This window comes from Crotalus tigris, unplaced genomic scaffold, assembly GCF_016545835.1.
Source record: "Crotalus tigris isolate CLP2741 ecotype Arizona unplaced genomic scaffold, ASM1654583v1 scf7180000019620.78953, whole genome shotgun sequence".
Taxonomy (NCBI): domain Eukaryota; kingdom Metazoa; phylum Chordata; class Lepidosauria; order Squamata; family Viperidae; genus Crotalus; species Crotalus tigris.
In genome coordinates this window covers 58,498-78,953 of record NW_024097625.1, presented here as the reverse complement: position 1 = coordinate 78,953, position 20,456 = coordinate 58,498, and the positions used below count along the sequence as shown (strand labels likewise).

At 37.6% G+C, this 20,456-nt stretch overlaps 1 protein-coding gene across 2 annotated transcripts; it reads right to left on the bottom strand.

Moving 5' to 3' along the window:
* Nucleotides 1–1,944: 1,944 nt before the first annotated feature.
* Nucleotides 1,945–20,133, bottom strand: LOC120317349 (fermitin family homolog 2-like). Of its 2 annotated transcripts, none has more exons than XM_039363888.1 (3): nt 19,792–20,133; nt 18,421–18,592; nt 1,945–2,207 (listed from the first exon to the last, which is right to left on the bottom strand). In XM_039363888.1, the coding sequence occupies exons 2-3, from the start codon at nt 18,578–18,580 to the stop codon at nt 1,960–1,962; spliced, it is 408 nt and encodes a 135-aa protein (XP_039219822.1). In that variant the 5' UTR covers nt 18,581–18,592; nt 19,792–20,133; the 3' UTR covers nt 1,945–1,959. The 2 variants fall into 2 exon arrangements, with proteins under 2 accessions (XP_039219822.1, XP_039219823.1); XM_039363889.1 differs by having other exon boundaries at nt 18,421–18,589.
* Between the last annotated feature and the right edge of the window lie 323 nt (nt 20,134–20,456).

The following is a 20,456-nucleotide window of genomic DNA, read 5'->3' as shown; positions in this document are numbered from 1 at the left end:
CATTTTTCATTATATACTTTCAAATTACACAAGCAATATGATCATGTTCTACAGAATCAGCATTATTTAATGAAATATCCCTGCCACTCAGAATGAGAATGAGCAATAATTTTAAAGGAGGACTGTAGGGTATTACTATTAATACTATAGAGTTCAGTGTTTCTCAGCCTTATCAATTTTAAGATATGTAGAGGTCAACTCCTAGAATGCTGACTGGGGCATTCTGGAAATTGAAGTCCACAGATTTTAAAGTTGCTGAGAAACACTGCTAAAGTCATTCACTTAACATTTCATTTGCCTCTTGACACAAAAACATTAGGAAATTTTAAAGAACAATTAAACTGATTTTTTCAGTCTTAAAAAGAATCAACTAAAAGGCTTCTGATACTATATCTATATTTCTTTTGCAGTTTTGAGTAGGTTAATTAAGTAGATTCCTTCATCACATTATTTTAAAAAACCTGTTTGATAAACAAAGATTAGTTAACAGTTTTTAATATTTTTAATTTCTAAGCACTAAAGATAGAGGAATATATTAGTTAATGTCTTGATTCACTGGCACTATGAAAACTAAACCCTTTTGAGCCAAATTAGGTCTTTTTGAAAGAAAACTTCTATAGTTTGTTTTATTTAATTGGTACATGTTCTGCGTTGACAACAAGGGCTAAACTAAAACAAAAGGAAAACAGAAAACACTGAAGCATGTCCAAACGTGACTTAAAAAAACTTAAATAGCTGCACAAAAAGATGCTATTTTAACCCCTTGTCCAAATGCAATCCCCCACTCTATATTACTCCTATGAAAAAAGGTTTTTTTAACCATAAAAAAGTAACACAGTATTTAATAAAACAAAAGAAATCAGCAAATTGAATACAAAAGTATCCAAAAACTTGGATTCAAAATGTTTATAACTTAAATAAACCAGTCAATTCTGATCAGCTTGAAAATAAAAACCCTTTTCAGGATCTTTTTAGAATAACTGCTTAAATGCTGGTACAGCTAATGCTCAACTTTTCTAGAATGTAAATAAGGACATTTCTTTATTCTAAAAAATATACCTTAATAGAAATCAAGAAGATTAAGAAATCAGTGTATCTTCTATAGCTCAATACCTTATTAACTTAAAAGTCTGATTCCATAAAATGAAAAGAAATAGGAAAAAGCTAGATTCACAGTATTTATTTAAAAAGTCATTGTTTAAGGTTTATTGAACAAGTCACAATGTCTGCTTCCATACATAACATAAATACAAGCTCTGATTTTAAGAACACAGTGACGAATTCACACAACATGCCAAGCTAAAACAAAACAAACTCATTACAGCTTAGCTTGAAGAGTGAATCCAGCAAGACAGTGATGTCAGGATGAGCACCCAAAGTTGGCATACTATACATCCCATCATTTGGCAAGTATTTCACATACTGAAACCTATTTTTCATTCTTTTAAGAGATCACCAGAAACGTGAGAGAAGAAGATAGACTACAGGTCGTCCTCAAATTTACAACCACAATCCAGCCAAATTTTATTAGTTGTTGTGATTGTTAAGCGGGTCACCAAGTGACCTAATTTTACAACCATTTTTACTCTGATCACAAAGCAAGTTACCATGATCATTAAGTGAACCAAATGGTTGCTAAGGGAGTTTAGTATATCTATTGGCCATATTTTGCTGGAAAAGACAAAAAAGTTGCAAATCATGGTCATGTGACTGCAGGATGCTGCAACTGATTGTAAATGTGAACCAGTTGCTAAATACCTGAAATGTGATGATGAGACTGCAAGGGCCAGTTGTACGTAGCATTTTAAAGTCCATCATAAGTTTGAATGGTCATTAAATGGCCAGTCATAAGTCAAGGGCTACCTGTAATGTATACTTACAAGACAAACAATTAAGTAATACAAAGCTACTCAAGCTGGCTGCTTGTCACTTGAAAAAGGTAATAATTGGCTCTATAAATCATAGATACTTACTGAAAGTTTTGCAGATGTCAGATACTGCTTTAAAGACTCTGTCAGAAAAGTTCACTTTCACTTTTACATACTTCATGTTGGGAAGCTGGAGTCGGAGCAGTTTGTGTTGAGGAGTGAACTGTAACTTTGCATCAGCCTGTATTCCATACTTATCTAAAGTCCAGTGTGTTTTAAGGAGCCAGGTTTTCTTCTTTTCCCACCATAAGGCATGGTCGGACCAATCTTTCTTGACATCTAGGAGCACAAAGATACACAATTAGGAAATTAAAGAGAAATGGTGAGCAACTAATTCACAGTGCTTGGACAAAATGTGTTTTGTATATTTTATATAAAATACCAATGATTTTTATTTCATGTATTTATTCACCCAGCCAGTTATTCTTGCAAAAGACAAGAGTGAAATAAGGATCATTCAACGTCTGAAAATTTCGTTAACATCAATTTATTTTTCACACCTGACACATGACAGCTGCTGGTTGAAAATGGCCAATCTTGACAAGACTAAGAAACCAAGCAGGATCAAATCTGTGGTATCTGACACACCACCAAGAATGGCCAAGAGGTAAAGATAAAAATCCCCTCAAGTCAAGCTAAATTTCTCATTCCACGTTACTTGATCATATTTTCAGCCACAGTGAAAAAAAAAAGTACTTTTGGTATTTTGATAATTCCATATGCTAGGGATATAGCCAAAGAGGATATGTCCATTAATATACATAAGTTATTAACAATTTGGATAACCTTAGCACAAAATAAGCTGAGTCCAAATTGTGTAAGTTAATGTTCCAACATCTGCATTGCATCTCCAGCTACTATTAACAATTCCCTGATGTGTCCCAATAGCAATTGTTCCTCCAACTGGAGAATATTTCAGAATTGAGGCATTGCTGCAAAAATGGTTCTTTTCTTTCCCACCGGATATAAATGTTCCAGTAAATAAAGCTAAAAGCCCAATTACATAAAATGCTTTCTGAAAAGAAAGGTCCACTAGAAATCCTGAAGAAAATTAGTATAATTCAGATACAATAGGATTTCATAAATACAGGACCAGAGAATTCAATGCCTTTCCTACCTCCCAGATAACTGATCTTATGTGACGAGGTAAATAGGATATTTGAAATTAATCTTTGTGTAAGTAAAGGCAGCATTTTGGATAAGCTTTATATGACTTCTGATTTATGATTAAGTTTCACTGTTCAAAGCATAATGGTAATGGTAATTACATAAAATGCTTGCAATTAATAATATATGCCATACTGTCAGGATCTTATAAATCGCAGGTAAACTATACAAAGAATATCAGAAAATTGATTATAAAGAATTTTTTATTCTCTTCCTCTCCCTCAAAATACAGGACATTTCTTTAGATAACATGTAGATTTAGGCAACCCAGAAAACATACAGAAGCACTATATTGTTAACTCATAATCTCTAAATTTTTGAAAAGCTCAAGTGGACAGAGAGATGAGAGGTACAGTTGAATTCAGAGTCATCCTACATGGGGTCATAAATATCCACATCATTCTTTAAAAACAAAAAAAGGGAATAATCTTGGCTTAGGTAACATAGCTGGAAAAGAGCAGCAGCAGCCATAATTCTCAACAGCATGGCATTCTATCGTCAAATTAAACAAAGCCAAATATAGAAAAGCATGCAGCATGCAGTCAGACTTGGCTGCTCTCAAAGAAATCTGTCAAGTGATTATGGTGAACTCTGGTCCAAACGTTTGCTTCTCTAAAACACGTCAAGAGTAAGGGAATGATTTCGGCACTGAAAGATGTTGTTTATGAGCTCTCAAGAAGTAGAAGTTTAGATTTAAATGTGGGTTATAAATTTAAAAGTCACTGGCTTTCTTATCAGCCTACTGGGCTACAATTAATATTAAAAGATTTATCTTTTTTTTTTACATTGGCTTTTGACAATTTAGGCATACAACAATCTATTAGAAATAAAGGACAGATCTTCTTTCATCCAGGTTTAAGAAACTGAGAGCATCCTGCATGATATTCTTCTTACCTATTGTATGCAGTGTTTGAATTCTTCACTTGGGAAGGGGGGGGAGGAGGTCTTAATATAGATTATTTATTTTATAGCTATCCAGTGCTGTGAAGACATGAAACCAAGGAAGAAATTGGAAACTGAACCGGGCAACTTTCTCACTATCTTGCAAGAACATTTTTTTTAAACTGAAAAATATCGAAAGACCAAAAAACAGTAAAAAAAAATCCTCCTCTTATTAAAATAATTTATTTTGGAAAGAGAGAATTCTCTATAAGCAAGACTTTGCTCACACAAAATGTCTCACATGTAAATGACAAACAAAAAGAACTTATAGTACTGGACTATTTAGTACTTCTTGTAAGGGATAGAATTCAACTTTATAAAGTTGATTTGTTAATGCCAGTTCTGCCTAAACCAGCTTTAAGTGGACTTTTATGTGAAATTTCATGGAAGACAAGGCTACCTGTGCAAGAACGTTCCTCTGCATTCATACCCTTTGGATTTCCCAGAGATATTGGGACAGCCACTGTAGAAACCAACTAAACCGCCCTTGGTCTGGCCAAGCACTGTTCTTTTGATGTCCTGATTATAGGTTTAGTTTAATACTGTAAATCAGTTAAGTCTGAAGTCTGCTCTAAAAATATATCTCCTCTTCACTGTAAAATTTATAGCTTCTCTTTTAAATTTTTATGTTTCCAGCTAAATAAGGTAGGGTTTGCTTTCTCTATGGTATTTAATTTTGTTTGGACAGCATTTATATCCTGAAGCTGCAGGTTATAGGCACATCATTTGGAAACTAGTACTATCTCAGTGAAATAGCATTGATTCATTGGGAGTAAATGCTAAAGTGAAAGACTATTTTCTTTCTGAAAGCAACCTTTTTCTCACAGCTTGCATGGAGAATATCTATAGCACCATGAATGAGACTATGGTATAAAAGGCTGATTGTGCATTCCATGTTAACTCAGCACCAAATTTAACAACAGAAAAGGAACAGATCAAGAACCCCCCCCCCAAAAAATGTGGCTTGTGATAATTTATCCATGGCTAAGAAGTCTGCACTGGGCCAATATGTTTATGTTTTAAACTTTTATCAATAATTGCAAGAAGTTACAGAAAACCAGACAAAAGCTGCCAAAAATTCAGTAAGGTTTCTAATAGCTGATGCAAAAAAAGAAATGTTGAGATGGCCCAGAAATAGTTATTCAACAGAGGCCAAAGAACTGTTCAGAAGGAGCAGTTTCAGGAAAAGAGGAGTAATTCTTTTGAGCAATTGTTGGGCAAATGAAGACCTGAAACTACTCTATCATAGACCTTCAAAAAGTAATATCAATATTTCAATTTCCTGAAGATTCCAAGCCTGATATCCTTGGCTAATACATTAATTTATCATTTCAGGAAACTGAGATATTTTATGTATGCTTGCTGCTACATAAACAGGTCGAAATTAAGCAGATTTCCCTCAGGAGAAACAAGGTTGACATTGCAGCTATAATTAAAAGAATAGTACCCACTAAACTTTACTCCATGCAAGTCCCTCAAATCAGGGCTTAAACTGAGAAATAATGTCAGCCTCTCCTCCCTATATTCTAAGTATATCTTTTAACATGTAACAATAATAGGAAAAAAAGTTTTCCCTCAAACATAAAAAGTTTTAGTACTTTAGTACTAAAATCCAGGATCAATTGTAGTGTAGCGGTCCTCCAGATTACCAGTTTACTGCACATCATCAGAATGCCCAACTTACACAAAATTTATTGCTCGTCTGCCACTGATATCAAGTGTGGATACATTAGTGTCTTTCCACAATATCTTCTCGCTCCTACCCAGCCAAATTTTGAATGTTTCTGATTATAATCCATATATACTAGAACTACTAGACTATTTTGCTAGCTTAAAACAGACTTATATTGTGTTCGCAGCAAAGAGCTAGATCATGGGAGAAAGACAAGGAAAGCAAATCTTGACCCAATTCTTCCTGTGAAATTCAGATGCAGCGTGAGACCATTCACTAGGAAAACCACCAATAGCTCTGACACCTAACATTCCAGCATTCTAATAATAATAGACTGCCAATCCTTATACAAAGAGCTATGAATGATTAAAACAGCACAAAAGTATTGACATCCAATATTTTATTTATGTATTTGTGCAATAAATCCCAGTAGGTCTAGGCAGTTTACAAATATTAAAGTAACAATGGTACATTACATGGAATCATTAAAATGGAAATAATACAAACATAGGCACAGTCAATCCTCAAAAGACTTCAAAAAAGGGCAGGGTTTTCAGCCTCAGAAATGCTATCAATAAGAAGGGAACTGCTAAGAAAGAATGCCATTGTCAGGCTCTTTCCTACCACCTGACCTTAGTTAGCATTCCCTGCCAAAATCTGCATGAAAAGCAATCTTTACTACAACCAGACTCTAAGCCCTATAGGACCATAAAGACAACAGCTAGCATCTTGAATTACATTTATACTGGCAATCAGCATAGCTCCTCTGCAGCAGTGGTTTATCAGGGCAGTATCTATTGTATTCTACACTAGCTGAAATTTTTGGGTAGTCCTCCGAAGCAGACCCAAGTAGCATACATTACAGCAATCAAAATGGAAGATGATAAGAGTATGAATGACTGTCCTCAGGGCATCCCATTCCAGGTGTGCGGTATTTGCACACTTGTTGAGTAGACGTGAGAGCTTGACCTCTGAGACAGCACAACCCTATAAAGAGTGAAGAATAATATTATCCTGGAATCAGGAGATTTCTGAATTAATAGCCATTCCATTTTGCTTGGATAGAATCTGAGCCTACTTTGTCCCACTGAGATATTGACAATCACTGGGCACTGAGATGGGATTTCTACCACATCTCTTATTGGGTCCATGGTGGCAATGTAAACATGGATGTATTTTGGTGATATGTTACATGAACTGATATGACCTCTCACAACAGTTTTATGTAGATGTTAAAACAGGATAACAAAGACCAAACCCTAACCCTATAACAGAGCATCCTAGACTGATTTCTCATCCTCTGTGCCACAGACTGAAATAGTCTGCTCAGAGAGGGGTGGAACCATTGTGGAACTATAACACAGGCACCTCAGAAAATACAGTGGTGAACACTACTGAAGGTTAATGTATGTACTATAGTCATGCAGATACTTCAGCAAGGTTCACAGGATCAGAATACTTGACTGCAAAGATTCCCAATCATTGGGACTCATAGATAACATGGTTAGTTCACAGCTCAAGGCACCCATGGGAAGGTTGTGACAGAATTTCATTCACAAGTTGCTCTTAAAGGCAGAGAGTCCTGTTTGAATTGGTTGTTCCAATTATTTAGCTATAAGGCCACTGCCAGGTGAGAATCAATTAAGGCACATGCCTTCTTCCCTGGTAAGGAAGCATGTCAAGCATCTCTGTTCTGTTATCAAGATTGTATATGTTTGTGGCAGTTGCATAGGAACAGGATGTTTGTCATCTGACTGTTGGCACAGTCAGATTCAGGTGCCTGATTGCTTGCCTATCCCTGGGCCTGATATTAGTCCAGCATATCCAGAGCCAACTCATTGTATTAGGATCATCCTGATCTGTTTTCGGCATGACATCATCGTCAGCTCAATAAATTCCATCTGGCTTCCAATCTAAAGCAACTATGAGGGATTCTGTCCTCAAAATACTCAGCCAGATTATTACAATTTACACTAATGGGTTCTTCTAGACCAGGGGTGTCAAACTGACCAGCGGGCCGGATGCGTCACATTGAAGACACCAGATCTGTCATATTTGGCATACAAACCTTCTTTTCCCTTGTTGTTGTTGTAAATGCCATTATTTGGCATATTTAACATAAAAGCTATGATTTCCTTTTATGCCACTGTAAATAGATCTTTACAACATCTATTTGGGAAGGGTGTTACGCAGGCCAGACACAGTATTTCAGACTGTCCTACCAGCCTCTGGTTTCCAGTTATTACTTTGTCTTATGTTCCTATAGTTAGCACACCCTGCCCTTCCAACCAGAAGGGATTTAAAAATATTTCTGTATTGCCAAGAAAACTACATGAATGTCAGTATAATCACACTTCATTCAAGGGAAGTTTTTAAATCCAAACATCAAATCATGATCTACAATCAGTATAGCTGATACATGCTATTCATATGCCTTATAACCTAGATAGTTAATCATTAAAACCAAACTTAAGGTTTTCCCAGTATTTATTCTTGTTTTTGTAATCTAACAGACTTCTAGTCTAATTTTGACTGTGCCTTCAGCCCAGATGTGACTACTTCTGCTCAGTAGTTCTAGTACTAATAGTTCTACCGGTAGTACTATTTAGTTGTATTGGGTTTCAAAACCCATGACAGCTAGATTGATATTCGTTAATCAATTAATGGATTTTTGTTTTCTCAGGAAGTCTGTAGTATCCCATATGTAATGTAATGGTCTTAATAGCATATGATTCAGGGATATTCCATATACATGTAGTCCTTAATTGTGACAGCAATTGGGACCAGAATTTCAGTCATAAATTATATTACAAGCTGAGACACACTCACACCCACACCCACACCCAACCAGACCCAATTTTACACCCCTTTTTATGGTAGTCACTAAGCAAATCACATGGTCATGTGAATTGATTCTCCCAAACATGTTTTTGGCGGGGAGGGGGCTGGAAATTGGCAAAAAATGTCCCAAATCACAGAATGCTGCACAAGTTGTAGTTGTGAGCCAGCTACCAAGCCCACAAAATGCAACCATGTTATGGTGGGGGTTGGTGTTTGCAACATTTTATAACAGTTGGAAGTGCTTTACAAGCTATAAAGCACCCTTTCTGAGGCAATCTGTAATTAACATATGGCCATTATGACTGCCAATTGGAACAATGGAGCTTCCAGAGATTTCACTATTTTAGCTAGCAGATACAGGCAGTCCTTGACTTATGACCAAAATTGGGACCAGAAAATTCATTTTTAAGCAGTGTGGCTGTTAACTAAGGCATTACATGATCACACCCAATTCTATGATCATTTTGTGTGGTCATTAAGTAAATTGCTAGCCATTTAATAAAGCTGTGACCATGGTTTGTGACCTTCCCTGCCGGCTTCCCCATTGACAGTGCTTGTCAGTAGCTGGCTGGAAAGGCTGCAAGAGGTGATCGTGTTTTCAGACAATGCTACATTTGTTGTAAATGTAAATGAATTACTAAGCTCCCAGAATTTGATCATAGGGGTGCTGTAATAATCTTAAATGTGAGGAACAGTCATAAGTTGAGGAATACCTCTGGTAAGTGCCTGAGCAGCACTTCTGATATTTGTTTAAGTATTTTATAATTGTGCAAGTTCTTGATATGAACAACTATCTATTGATCAGACTCATATTATTTCTAATTAGGCAGAGGGAAATAACTAGCAAGTTTACTTAATACTTCTGTAGTCGAGCCAAGTTAGTAAATAATAATAATAACAACCACCACCACCACCACCATCATCATCAATGGTGCATTGGAAGATCTGCAAGAAATATCATTTGCCTGTAAGCAAGAACTGGTGGGATCATAAAATAGAGAAAGTCATAGAAAATGATAAAATTAAACTGCTCTGGGACTTCAGAATTCAAACAGACAAGCACCTGCAACATAACACCCCAGACTTAACAATTGTCGATAAGAAAGACAAAAAAGTCTGGATAGTGGACGTGGCAGTGCCTGAAGACAGCAGAATAGACGAGAAAGAACTGGAGAAGATAACAAAATACAAAGACCTACAAATAGAAATAGAAAGACTGTGGCAAAAGCAAGCAAGGGTAGTACCAATAGTAATAGGTGCCTTGGGTGCAATCCCAAAACAACTAAAGCAGCACTTGAACACCATTGGCATTGACAATTCACCATTAGTCAATTGCAAAAGGTGGCCTTACTAGGAACTGCTTCCATCCTGCGACGATATCTGTAATACCATCAAACATCCACATCTGCCTATCCCAGGTCCTTGGTAAGAACGCGATAGACAAAAATGCCAAATCCAGTCTGAACACCTGGCTGACTGTGCAATGATTAATCATCATCATCATCATCAAAGTAGCAACAATGGTGCATTGGAAGATCTGCAAGAGGTCCCTGGTTCAAATCCAGGTGCCCCCTCCATTTGTTAATATTTGTTTTGAGAAGGAGTTAAAGTGTGTTATGGTTTTGATTGATAGTATAGTTGGTTTATGTTAGTTAGATTATATTTGTTTATTTGTTACCCTGTAATCAGCTCTGGGAAGTGGGGGGGGGGAAGGGGTGAGGGGTTTTTTTTATACTGTAATATTTTTTTTTAAACTTTTAATAAAATAATGATGATAATGATGATGATGATAATGTTGGAAGGGACCTTGTTCTAGTCCAACCCCCTGATCAGGAAACTCTATACCATTTCAGACAAATGGCTGTCCAATGTCTTCTTAAAAACTTCCAGTGTTGTAGCATTCACAGCTTCTGGAAGCAGGTTGGTTCCACTGGTTAATTGTTCTAACTATCAGGAAGTTTCTTCTTAGTTCTACGTTGCTTCTCTTCTTGGTCAGTTTCCATCCATTACTTCTTGTCCTGCCTTCAGGTGCTTTGGAGAATAGCTTGACTCCCTCTTCTTTGTGGCAGCCCCTGAGATATTGGAACACTGCTATCATGTCACCCTTCGTCCTTCTCTTCATTAAACTAGACATGCCCAATTCCAGCAACCGTTCCTTATATGTTTTAGCCTGCAGTCCCCTAATCATCTTTGTTGCTCTTCTCTGTACTCTTTCTAGAGTCTCAACATCTTTTTTTACATCATGGTGACCACAACTGGATGCAGTATTCCAACTGTGGCCTTACCAAGGCATTGTAAAGTGCCTTGGTAAAGCCACACTTGGAATACTGCCTGCAGTTTTTGAACATAACATCATTACTTCAACACTATCAATTTAGCTTTCATTTTTCAAAATGTAGGACTTCTTACTAGTTATGTATAAAACTGCACTGTCCAGTCCATGAAAAAAAAATCCATGAAGGTACAGGTAGTCCTCAACTTACAACAGCTCACTTAGTGACTATTCAAAGTTACAATGGCATTGTAAAAAGTGACTTATGACCGTTTTTCATTTATAACCTTTGCACCCTCCTCATGCTCATGTGATTCAAATTCAGATGCTTGGCAACTGATTTATGACCGTTCCCGTGTCCCACGGTCATCACCTTTTGTGACCTTCTCACAAGCAAAGTCAATGGGAGAAGCCAGATTCACTTAACAAGCGGGTTACTAACTTATCAACTGCAGTGATTCACTTAACAACTGTTGCAAGAAAGGACGTAAAATGGGACAACACTCAATAAATGTCTCACTTTACAAAAGAACTTTTCGGCTCAATTGTGGATACAAGTCGAGGACTACCTGTACTTCCGAATGGGTCCTGCAAAGCTATAGTTGGAGCAACTGTCTTCCTCTACATAGGACTGTTTCTTACATTTTCTTTCTGCTTAACTGAGAAGGACCCAAGTAAATTTCAATGCAAGACCCTCGCATTCTCAACTGGCCCATTTCTGTGCCTGAACCATTAAAGGGGCTTTCAACTCAAGAGAAATCTTCTCTGTCTTGTGGAAAGACCTCTATGTACTTTTAAAATACAAAAACAAACAAACAAACAAACAAACAAAAAAGTACTGCTAACTGGCCTGATGAAAGACTGCAATCTTTCAGACCAAATAAGCTCAAATGCTATTTCTCAGTATTCTTGTAACAATGAGTCAAGAATATTTTATTTTTTTCAAGCAGTTAATTTTTAAGCCAGAAGATAATTACTACTCTCTACCTAGCTAATAAATAAGTGCAAATGAACTGATACCAAGGCTCAGAGATAACTGGTATCTGTGGGAATCTTTTCTGATAACACTTATTATATTCATTAGTTTAATTTGGGCTATTCTTGAATACAGTATTTTGAAATTAGATAATAACTGTGGGCAGATTTCTAGAAGTAAGGAAAACATGAAGCTAAAATGTACACATAAAATGTAGAGTTTGCCTAAACGCGCATACTTGTATGGTTCATATTACTCCTGATAAGCTATGACTAGGAGAGATAGGAAGAAAGCACATTTTGTCATAAAATTTCAACAGCATAAGCTATTTTATTAAATTCCATTTGTGTGACTAATCCAAAGCAGTTGTTTAATTCTTCAAGTTGTGTTAAAGGAATCCATAATTCAAAAGGCATGAAGATTATTTTAGAGCAAGATGGAAAAACATTTTGAATCAGTTTATAACATTTTTAAGTAGTAATATTTAATAGTAATTTTAGGGAGGAAAAATTCAAATTTGTAGTGAGCAAAGAAACATTTTTGTTGAAGGGCAAATCAATTATCAGATCTACTTTGCAGCAAATTCTGCCAACTGAATGAGAATGCCAAATGTTTGCGTCACTTCCGGTTCAGAAAGGACATCCATAGTTGCTTAACAGATAAATAAAGTAATTTACTTTATTTAAAGCTTGTTTATGAACATATCCCATTTGCTCCTACTGTTCCACTTTGTTTCCCATTTTCCCAAGAAAAAGTTTCTTGCAAGATAATACTTGTAGAAAATATAGGAGAATGTAGGAGTGTATTCAATCACAAGTTTTGAGAACCTTGTATAAAGTCCTAATGTAATCAAGCATCTGAATTCAATTTTACTCAGGCCTTATAGAATACATTTTGTGTCACTGTAATTATAAACTGTTTAATAGCAATTGACTAAAATATAAAAGAACAATTCTGCAAGCTTAGAAAAAAGACTTTAATGCTATATAACTAAAGGAACTGGATTGTCACTTAATTATTGTACCATGTTTATATAGATTTAGGACATGAATTTATATTAATATAATTAGTATATAAATGACATTATGTTCATATAAACTGTTATTTTCTATGCCACCCATCCTATCTAAGCAATTCTAAATATTGATGACATGTACTATCAAAACCTCTGAGTTATTAAGACAGTTGCATTGAATCCTAGTTCATTCCTATGCTAGTACCTGAAACCTATGGACTGAAAACTCAACAGTACATCTGATACAGATCTTTCCATGACTGTCACAAAGAAAAGAAATGGTTCATCAAAGCAGCAATTATCTTGGCTTGGCATGATCCCCAGTTCTGTTTGGACAGGAAGCCTTCAGCCTTGGATGGAGCAATGCAAGCAAGATTACACTAAAGGAGCTTGCTTAGTTTGGTGTGGTGGTGGAGACTGAGGATATTATACTCCTAAACACTGGCTCTGAGGCACAAAACTGACTTCCCCATTAATGTGAGACAGTGATGGTAGGTACATTTATCCTAGTTATTTGAGGGGGGAAATGATTTTGGTGGAAAGGAGAAACACTTGCAATTTCTATAAATCACAGCATATAATGTCTGACTTCAGCAGCTGTTCAGATTGATATGCAATTGGGCATTCTTTGGCATAGAATTCTTTGGCATAGAATTCTTAGAATGCCTGTCCCCTACTCCATTTTCAGCATATCCCCACTCCATTTTTATTTTGCTCCTAGTTGACCCTCTGCTGGCATACTTAATAAAGGCTGCAGAATTACTTCAAATAATAATCCTGTCTAACCCTGTTTAACCCTCCCAGCAAACAATTAATTGAAGGCACTCAGTTATGTGCAATTCCCAAAAGCACTACTTTTTTTCACTTTCTTAAATTGCAGTATCCAATTGAACAATGCAACTTAAATCTAAGCTCATGATAGTTTTAAAAGCGCCTTGAAATTGAGTAGAAAATGGAGAAAAAATGGAAATCTTCAATCAGCCTGCATATCTTTCTATATAAAACTTTGAATGTGAGCCAGAAACTAATTAAAAATAAAACAGAAAAAGAGTGGAAAAGTTATTTGGAAAGTAAAACCAAATAATTATTTATTTAAAGTTAACATTTAAAGGAGTAACAGCGATAATTTGAATGGCATTGTTTTTATTTATCATAATGGCTTAAGGGAAGACATTACAAATTCAGCTCAATGAATTTACAAATTCTGCCTTCATTACTGTAAAATCTGTAGTGCAATACAATTGGGTGCATTTCCTTGATGTTTTATTCTTAATACAGCATAAATCTTCCTTAAAGCTAAGAGATGGAGAAATAGCTGTCATTTTAAAAAGTTCATTTCCTGAATTTTCTTCTTAAAAGGAAAATTAGAAAGCATTTTTATTTTCTAGAGGTTGAAAGATAGTCAAGGAAAAGATTTTATTACATTTCCAGGGATTAAATTCAGTTAAAAAATATCTAGGAAGTTAAAGGTCATAAATCACATTTGAAGTAGCACAGGATTTGAATTGTGCCTGATGGACAGAACCCTCAATAATTTTTAATAGATATAATTTAGAAGTTGACATGTATCCTAGATTATCACTGTACAAGCCTGTCTTATTCATCTGTTTTACTATATATTGCTAAAGCAAATGCATAATCAATCAAAAGCAAAAAATAAACTAAGTTTATATAAAAGCTAAAAATATCCCTAGATTAGATTTTTTCAGTTATGTCTACTAGAGTAGTGTACAAATATTAAACATTAGATCCAAGTGAAACATCAAAGATCACTGATTTTACTTATATGCTATTCACAAGATCAAATAACATACGTTTGGAATCATATCTGTTTTACAGAATGAATCTCCTAATTTCTTTCTGCCTCATCATATCAAAATAGGAGGTATAGACTGAGCCACTAGAATATAAACTGAGAGCAAACCTCACTCCTTAGTAGCACTGACGATGTTACCTAGTTTGGATAATGAAAAATCTGCAACAAAACAACCAAGCTCAGAGAGCACCAAGAACCCCTCAGTATAGGCCAGTGGTGGCGAATCTATGGCACGGGTGCCAGAGGTGGCACTCAGAGCCCTCTCTGTGGGCACACATGCCATTGCCGCAGCCTTGCCTCCCCCCGTGACCTCCTCCTCTCCAGTAGCCTCCCTGAAGGAGAGTCGCCCCCGAGCGTGGCCCACACAGAGCAGCACAGCCAAGGACATGGCAGCCAGGTAGCGTAGACAAGACTCTGCACTCACACTCCATCATGCAGTTGATGCTGCAGGGCGTGGGCAGTGTGTGGCCGCCATAGAGCTGATGGCTGCCTGGGCGATCTGCCCTGGAGGCGGTGAGTGGTCCTGTGGGCAGGTGGGGCAGGTGATGAGGGGGCAGAGCAGGGGGGTGGAGCATGGGTGGGGCCAGTTTTTGGGTACTTGTTCTCTAAAAGGTTTGCCATCACTGGTATAGGCTTTAACACCCACAAATTAACAGATATATTTGCAAATTAAGGGCTGTATTATTGTTTTTTAAAGCTACCCCTTTTAGCATTAAAACAACAACAGATTTTTGAAGAATTGCTTTGCTTTTTTTCTTTTGTGTTTTATGCACTCTTATCTATAGTTTCTCTGGTTGAGATCTCTCTCTCTCTCTGTGTGTGTGTGTGTGTGTGTGTGTGTGTCTTTTTATTATCTGAAATCAGAGATTAGACTATGTGAGGGGAAAAAACTAAAAGAATTATTGAACAGCTATTGAGCATCAATGCCTTAAGCTATCATGTAAAATAGACTAGATTATCTTGTTTCTGGATTGTTATTAACCCAGCTGCAAAATAATTTCACAAACAATATTTATGTATTGCTTATTTTGTTTAATACATTGTACTGTATATGTCAATCAATTCAACAAGGCTCCAAATGATTTACCCTCCCAAAAGTAACATTAACATAAAAACAATTACAAACAATAACAAAATGAAACAATGCTATACGGCACAGGTGTCAAATTCACCGTGTCATGTGACATCGCGATGTATCGCAACTTTTTTTGCATTGCCAGAGCTGAGGTGAGCACGGCCTCTGTATGATGCAAACAGCCTGTGGGCCGGGAGTTTGACACCCCTGCTATAAGGAATAGTCTCAGCATTCAAATCTAGAACAGTCTGAATGAAGCTGCTATAAAAATACATTTCAGTTTAAACCAAACTTAACAGCTACTTCCACACCCTACACTTAAGAAAATTATATACCAAAATCATCAGCAACATTGAGATTTAATATTATATACTGGTCTATATGAAAAATGCAGGATTTTAAAATGGGTAGAAACTGAAGAATGCTGACCCCACAATTAGTTCAAGAAATCTTTAACTTTCCAGTTCTAAAATCAAATCAAACCTAAATAAGACTCTTTCATACAAACATAAGCTTCCCTTTGAAGCAAGTATTTATATCTGCTTTTCCTTCCTTATTACATCAGTGTAAAATGTTAATACAGTACCGGATGGGGGTGATTTAACAACACCAAAATTATTTAAGTGGGCAACTAATCAACAATTCACTCCTTTATAGAGAACCAAAAATGTGCTAGAGACCAGATAGGGATTACTTGCTTTTAGCACTCCAAACAACTTCATATGTATTTTAACAGAAGAAATATTTTAATTACTAACTGAATATATTTCAACATTTGGCACCAAGAAAGAACTTTAGCACTTACTGTAATACAGTATTCTGCTCAAGATTGAAAACATAGTGCAAAGTAACTGAGTAATACACATGTACTTCAGTGAGATTCTAACCTCCAAGACATGGCCTATGTCATGTTGAACAAATATGATATGTGCTGTATAACTAATACTGGACTAAACCTCAGAAGTCTACATAAGATGTAGCAGCCTTAGCAATAAAAGCAAAATGTTAGGGCAATGTCTATCAAAGAATGACAGTGATTTGCACCAATTTGATTAGAACTTTTGAAGTTATGCATTTACTATTAAAATAGGAGAAACTGTTAATTGGGGAGGTATAATTAATTATCTCTAAGACTGCAATACAAGCCATAACACCATCAGATTCAAGGTCATTTGACTAAGGAAATTGGTCACCTTTACGCACTTCAGAAAACCAAAAAAATTAAAACTTTGCTATGGCAGCAAACATTCTTGCAAAGGAGAAATATTTTTTGCAACAATAAATAAAGATTATTCTCAGCAGTTAGTCTAAAAAATAACTATTTTATGAGTCAAACAATAAAAGAATAATTACAATAATGCATTGTGTTAAAATTTTTCCAATATACAATCTTTGGAGAATATACAATCTTTTCTAATATTCTTTGCAATCAGAAAAAAAAATTGCTTTTTACTTATGACATTTTGATTCTGGGTTAGTTCAGAATCCTTCTCAAAGAACGGAACATTTGATGGTAGAAGCAAACTAAACCAGCCACAATTCTTTGCCATGGCAACCCAAAGACACAATAATATTTAAAACACATGTTTAGATGTGCTAATTACCCTTTCTCAGTTTGCCTAGCAGAGGACCCCTTGTCAATGACAACACACAGAACAATAGAGGATCAAGCAGGATAACTTCTATATGAAGCTTCAGTCCAGAGCAAATCATTCAGTATTCGAGAAGGTATATAACGGCTAGCATATCTAGCCAGCAGAGCAATAAAAGCATTCATTTAATTATTCTCCTTGTGACTGCACATTCAACTAATATCTCTCAATAAACAAGCAGTATATTAAAATATGTCAGGAAGAGCTTTAAGTTTCCCTGCAATATGCATTTTCAGCAAACCAATATAGTACTTTTGTTATATAGCACATTTAATTTTGGCTTCTAATTAAAAGTTCATCAACATATTCATCATAGTTTAGGGCGTGGTTCCTGCTCTATGGAACAGCCTGTTCCTGAGATCTTAAGGACTGGGTAACCCTCTCAGCCTTCCAGAAGGTTGTTATGATCCAGTTGTCAGGATGTCAGGAGAGACCAATGTACACATTTGTTTTTTAAAATTGCTACATGGTACCTCAGGTGATTATTTTTAACTCTGGTGTTTTCTTTTGTTCTGTTAATTGTTTGCCACCTGCAGTTATGCATTTAAGTTGGTGGGTGATATAAATGTTTTAAAAAAAATTAGATACATTCTCTAGATAGGTTTAAGTGTGTATTCAGATTTAAGGACATATATTACAGCATATATCACATATCAATTTAACTATCTAGCAATAAACAACTGAGAAATATAGTCTAATAATGACTAAAAGTTTAAAAAAATCTTGTAGATTGGCTCATCTAACAACCAGTTTGCTATACCATAAGCTAGGATAATACTCTATCACTACTCACTGCATTTCTCTATGAAATTTAGACTTGCTACTACTTAAGTAGAATATTGTAAAGAAGCTTAGGGCCATCTGATAAAGCAAGGAAATACACAGCAGTGATTGTAATATGCCACTATAGAAAGTTGTAGATTTAGCAGTCCTGCTGCATACTATAGGCTGCTTGATGATCTCTTTTAACAATCTGTCTAGTCAAAAAAATGACCAAATATTCATTTCCCCATTCATTCAGAGAAGCACCAATAATGTAATCCCTACTTTCTATTGCAACTTACCAAGTTTTTCCACGAGTTTCAGCATGACGCCACCAATATGTATTTCCCCTGTGACCCTCAGTGTTACATCTCTGTTCAAGTCTGTGACATGCACATTCAACTCCCACGTTCCATCAGCATAGCAGCCATCTGGCATCCGTATACCGTCCAGAGCCGTCATCGCTCCTTCCTACTGAAGCAGAGGAAATGGCATTCATTTCATTAGTTAAGCTGAAGTCTCGCACTCACAGCTCATGAGCAGCTCCCCTGCTTCCCCATTCAAGCAAAGAAAATAAAAAATCACCCGCAGTGAAGAAAGTAAAGAAAGAGCAAGAAAAAAGAAATAGCCAAGGAAGGGAAACAAACTCCCTAAAATCAGCTGTAAAGAAGTAACAAAACTGAGGAAGTTCCCAACTCAGTTCAATTTACTTAGAAAGGCAGTAAGGGGAGGGTGGACACAGCCTGCAGATTTCTAGCTGCCCAGCAAGGGCTTTGTAAACCTAAAGGGAATAAAAACTGATGCCTTATTTAGCTTCAGTTTACAGGTATGTTTAAACCAAATTTCCCTTCTTCAGGATCTTATTAGTCCCTACAATATATACAATATTAATGTGACAAGTCCCTTTGACCCCGAAGTTTAGAATTCATATTCCCTTTAAGATCCAACTACTCAAGAAAATGTGAATAATTCACCGAAGCAAACACATCCTTTCAGCCATAATAACCTCCATGATCTCCTAGGACTCATCCTACAAAACATAGATATATTCATTGTTGTAGACAGATTGCATAAACATCTTAAAGCACCACATGAGCACAAATAAGGGACTCCACACAGGGAAGAAAATTTTGCAAGCTCCTTTTTCCAAGGCACAAGAGATAGCATTATTCAGATTATACAGGGCTGAAGTAGGCAAAAAGGAGAAAAGAGCAATGGATGTCCCAATCAAAAATAATGCTTACAGAGGAGGCTGTGCCCATTGGATCTAGGATCCCATGAAATAATCTGAAAAAAGGCTAACTTCTCAGGTAAGCAAAAGAAAAGGAGGCCTGAAAAAAAGAGTGGGAAGAACGGAGAGTGAGAAAAGACCGAAAAGAGCAAGGCTGAAAGCGCGGCGAGCGTTATTTGCAGGGGAGAACGGCAAGCAAAGTCACCTCAAGAGGGACTAGGACCCTGAAGAGGGCACAAATCCTCCAAACTACATCCCTCCCCCGTCCATCACCCTCGTCACCCGCACACGGTTCCCCCGAGGACCCCACTGGGGCGCAGATGTCCCAGCGTCCACCGACCGAGCAAGGATGACGTGGAAGCAGAGGCGAAACGAAGGAGCCCCGCTCTCCTTTGCCGCGCGAGGCGAAAAGCCCTCGCCTGCCCCCCTCCCGCGTCCTCACCTCCCTTCAAGGGGCTCCCCGGCCTCGGTTCTGCCTGCGCGCGCGCCTGCGTTACGGTCCCCCCGGCGGCGCTGCGAGCGTGACAGAGAAAACCCCGCCGCTGCCGCTGCTTTCTGCCTGCCTCGCCCGATGCTTCGCTTCTCTTCCCCGCCCTGCGGACGTAGCCAGGACGGGAGCCGCCGCCCCCCTAAGCCTTCTCCGCCCGCCGGGGGCGCCGCCTGAGGGGATGGCGACAGAGGGAGGGGGAAAGAGGAGGGAGAGAGAGGCCTGGGGGACGAAGGAGAGGGAGGCGCTGCCCTTTTATGGAAGCCAGGACGGAGGAGCAGCCAGGACGGAGGAGCAGCGGGGCAAGGGGCCAACATCCGGGACTCCCCCGCCAGCGGACGCGCGGGAAAGCGAAGAGGGGGAGGAGGGGTGGCTGAGAAGGGGGAGGAAGGGGAGGCTGAGGGGAGGAGGAGCGCGGAAAGCGCGGGAAGGGGACGGTGGGGGGCTGACCCCCCAAGCAGAGGAGAGTCTGGTGGGGTCTCCCTCCTTGGAAATGGGAGAAGAATGGACATGGCGCGCTCCGTCACTTAGCCGTCAAAACTCCCCAACAGCGCGCTCTCTCGCTCTCTCTTTCTCTGCTGTGGGTTTCCTTTCCCAACCACTTCGCCTCTTGCGTTGGG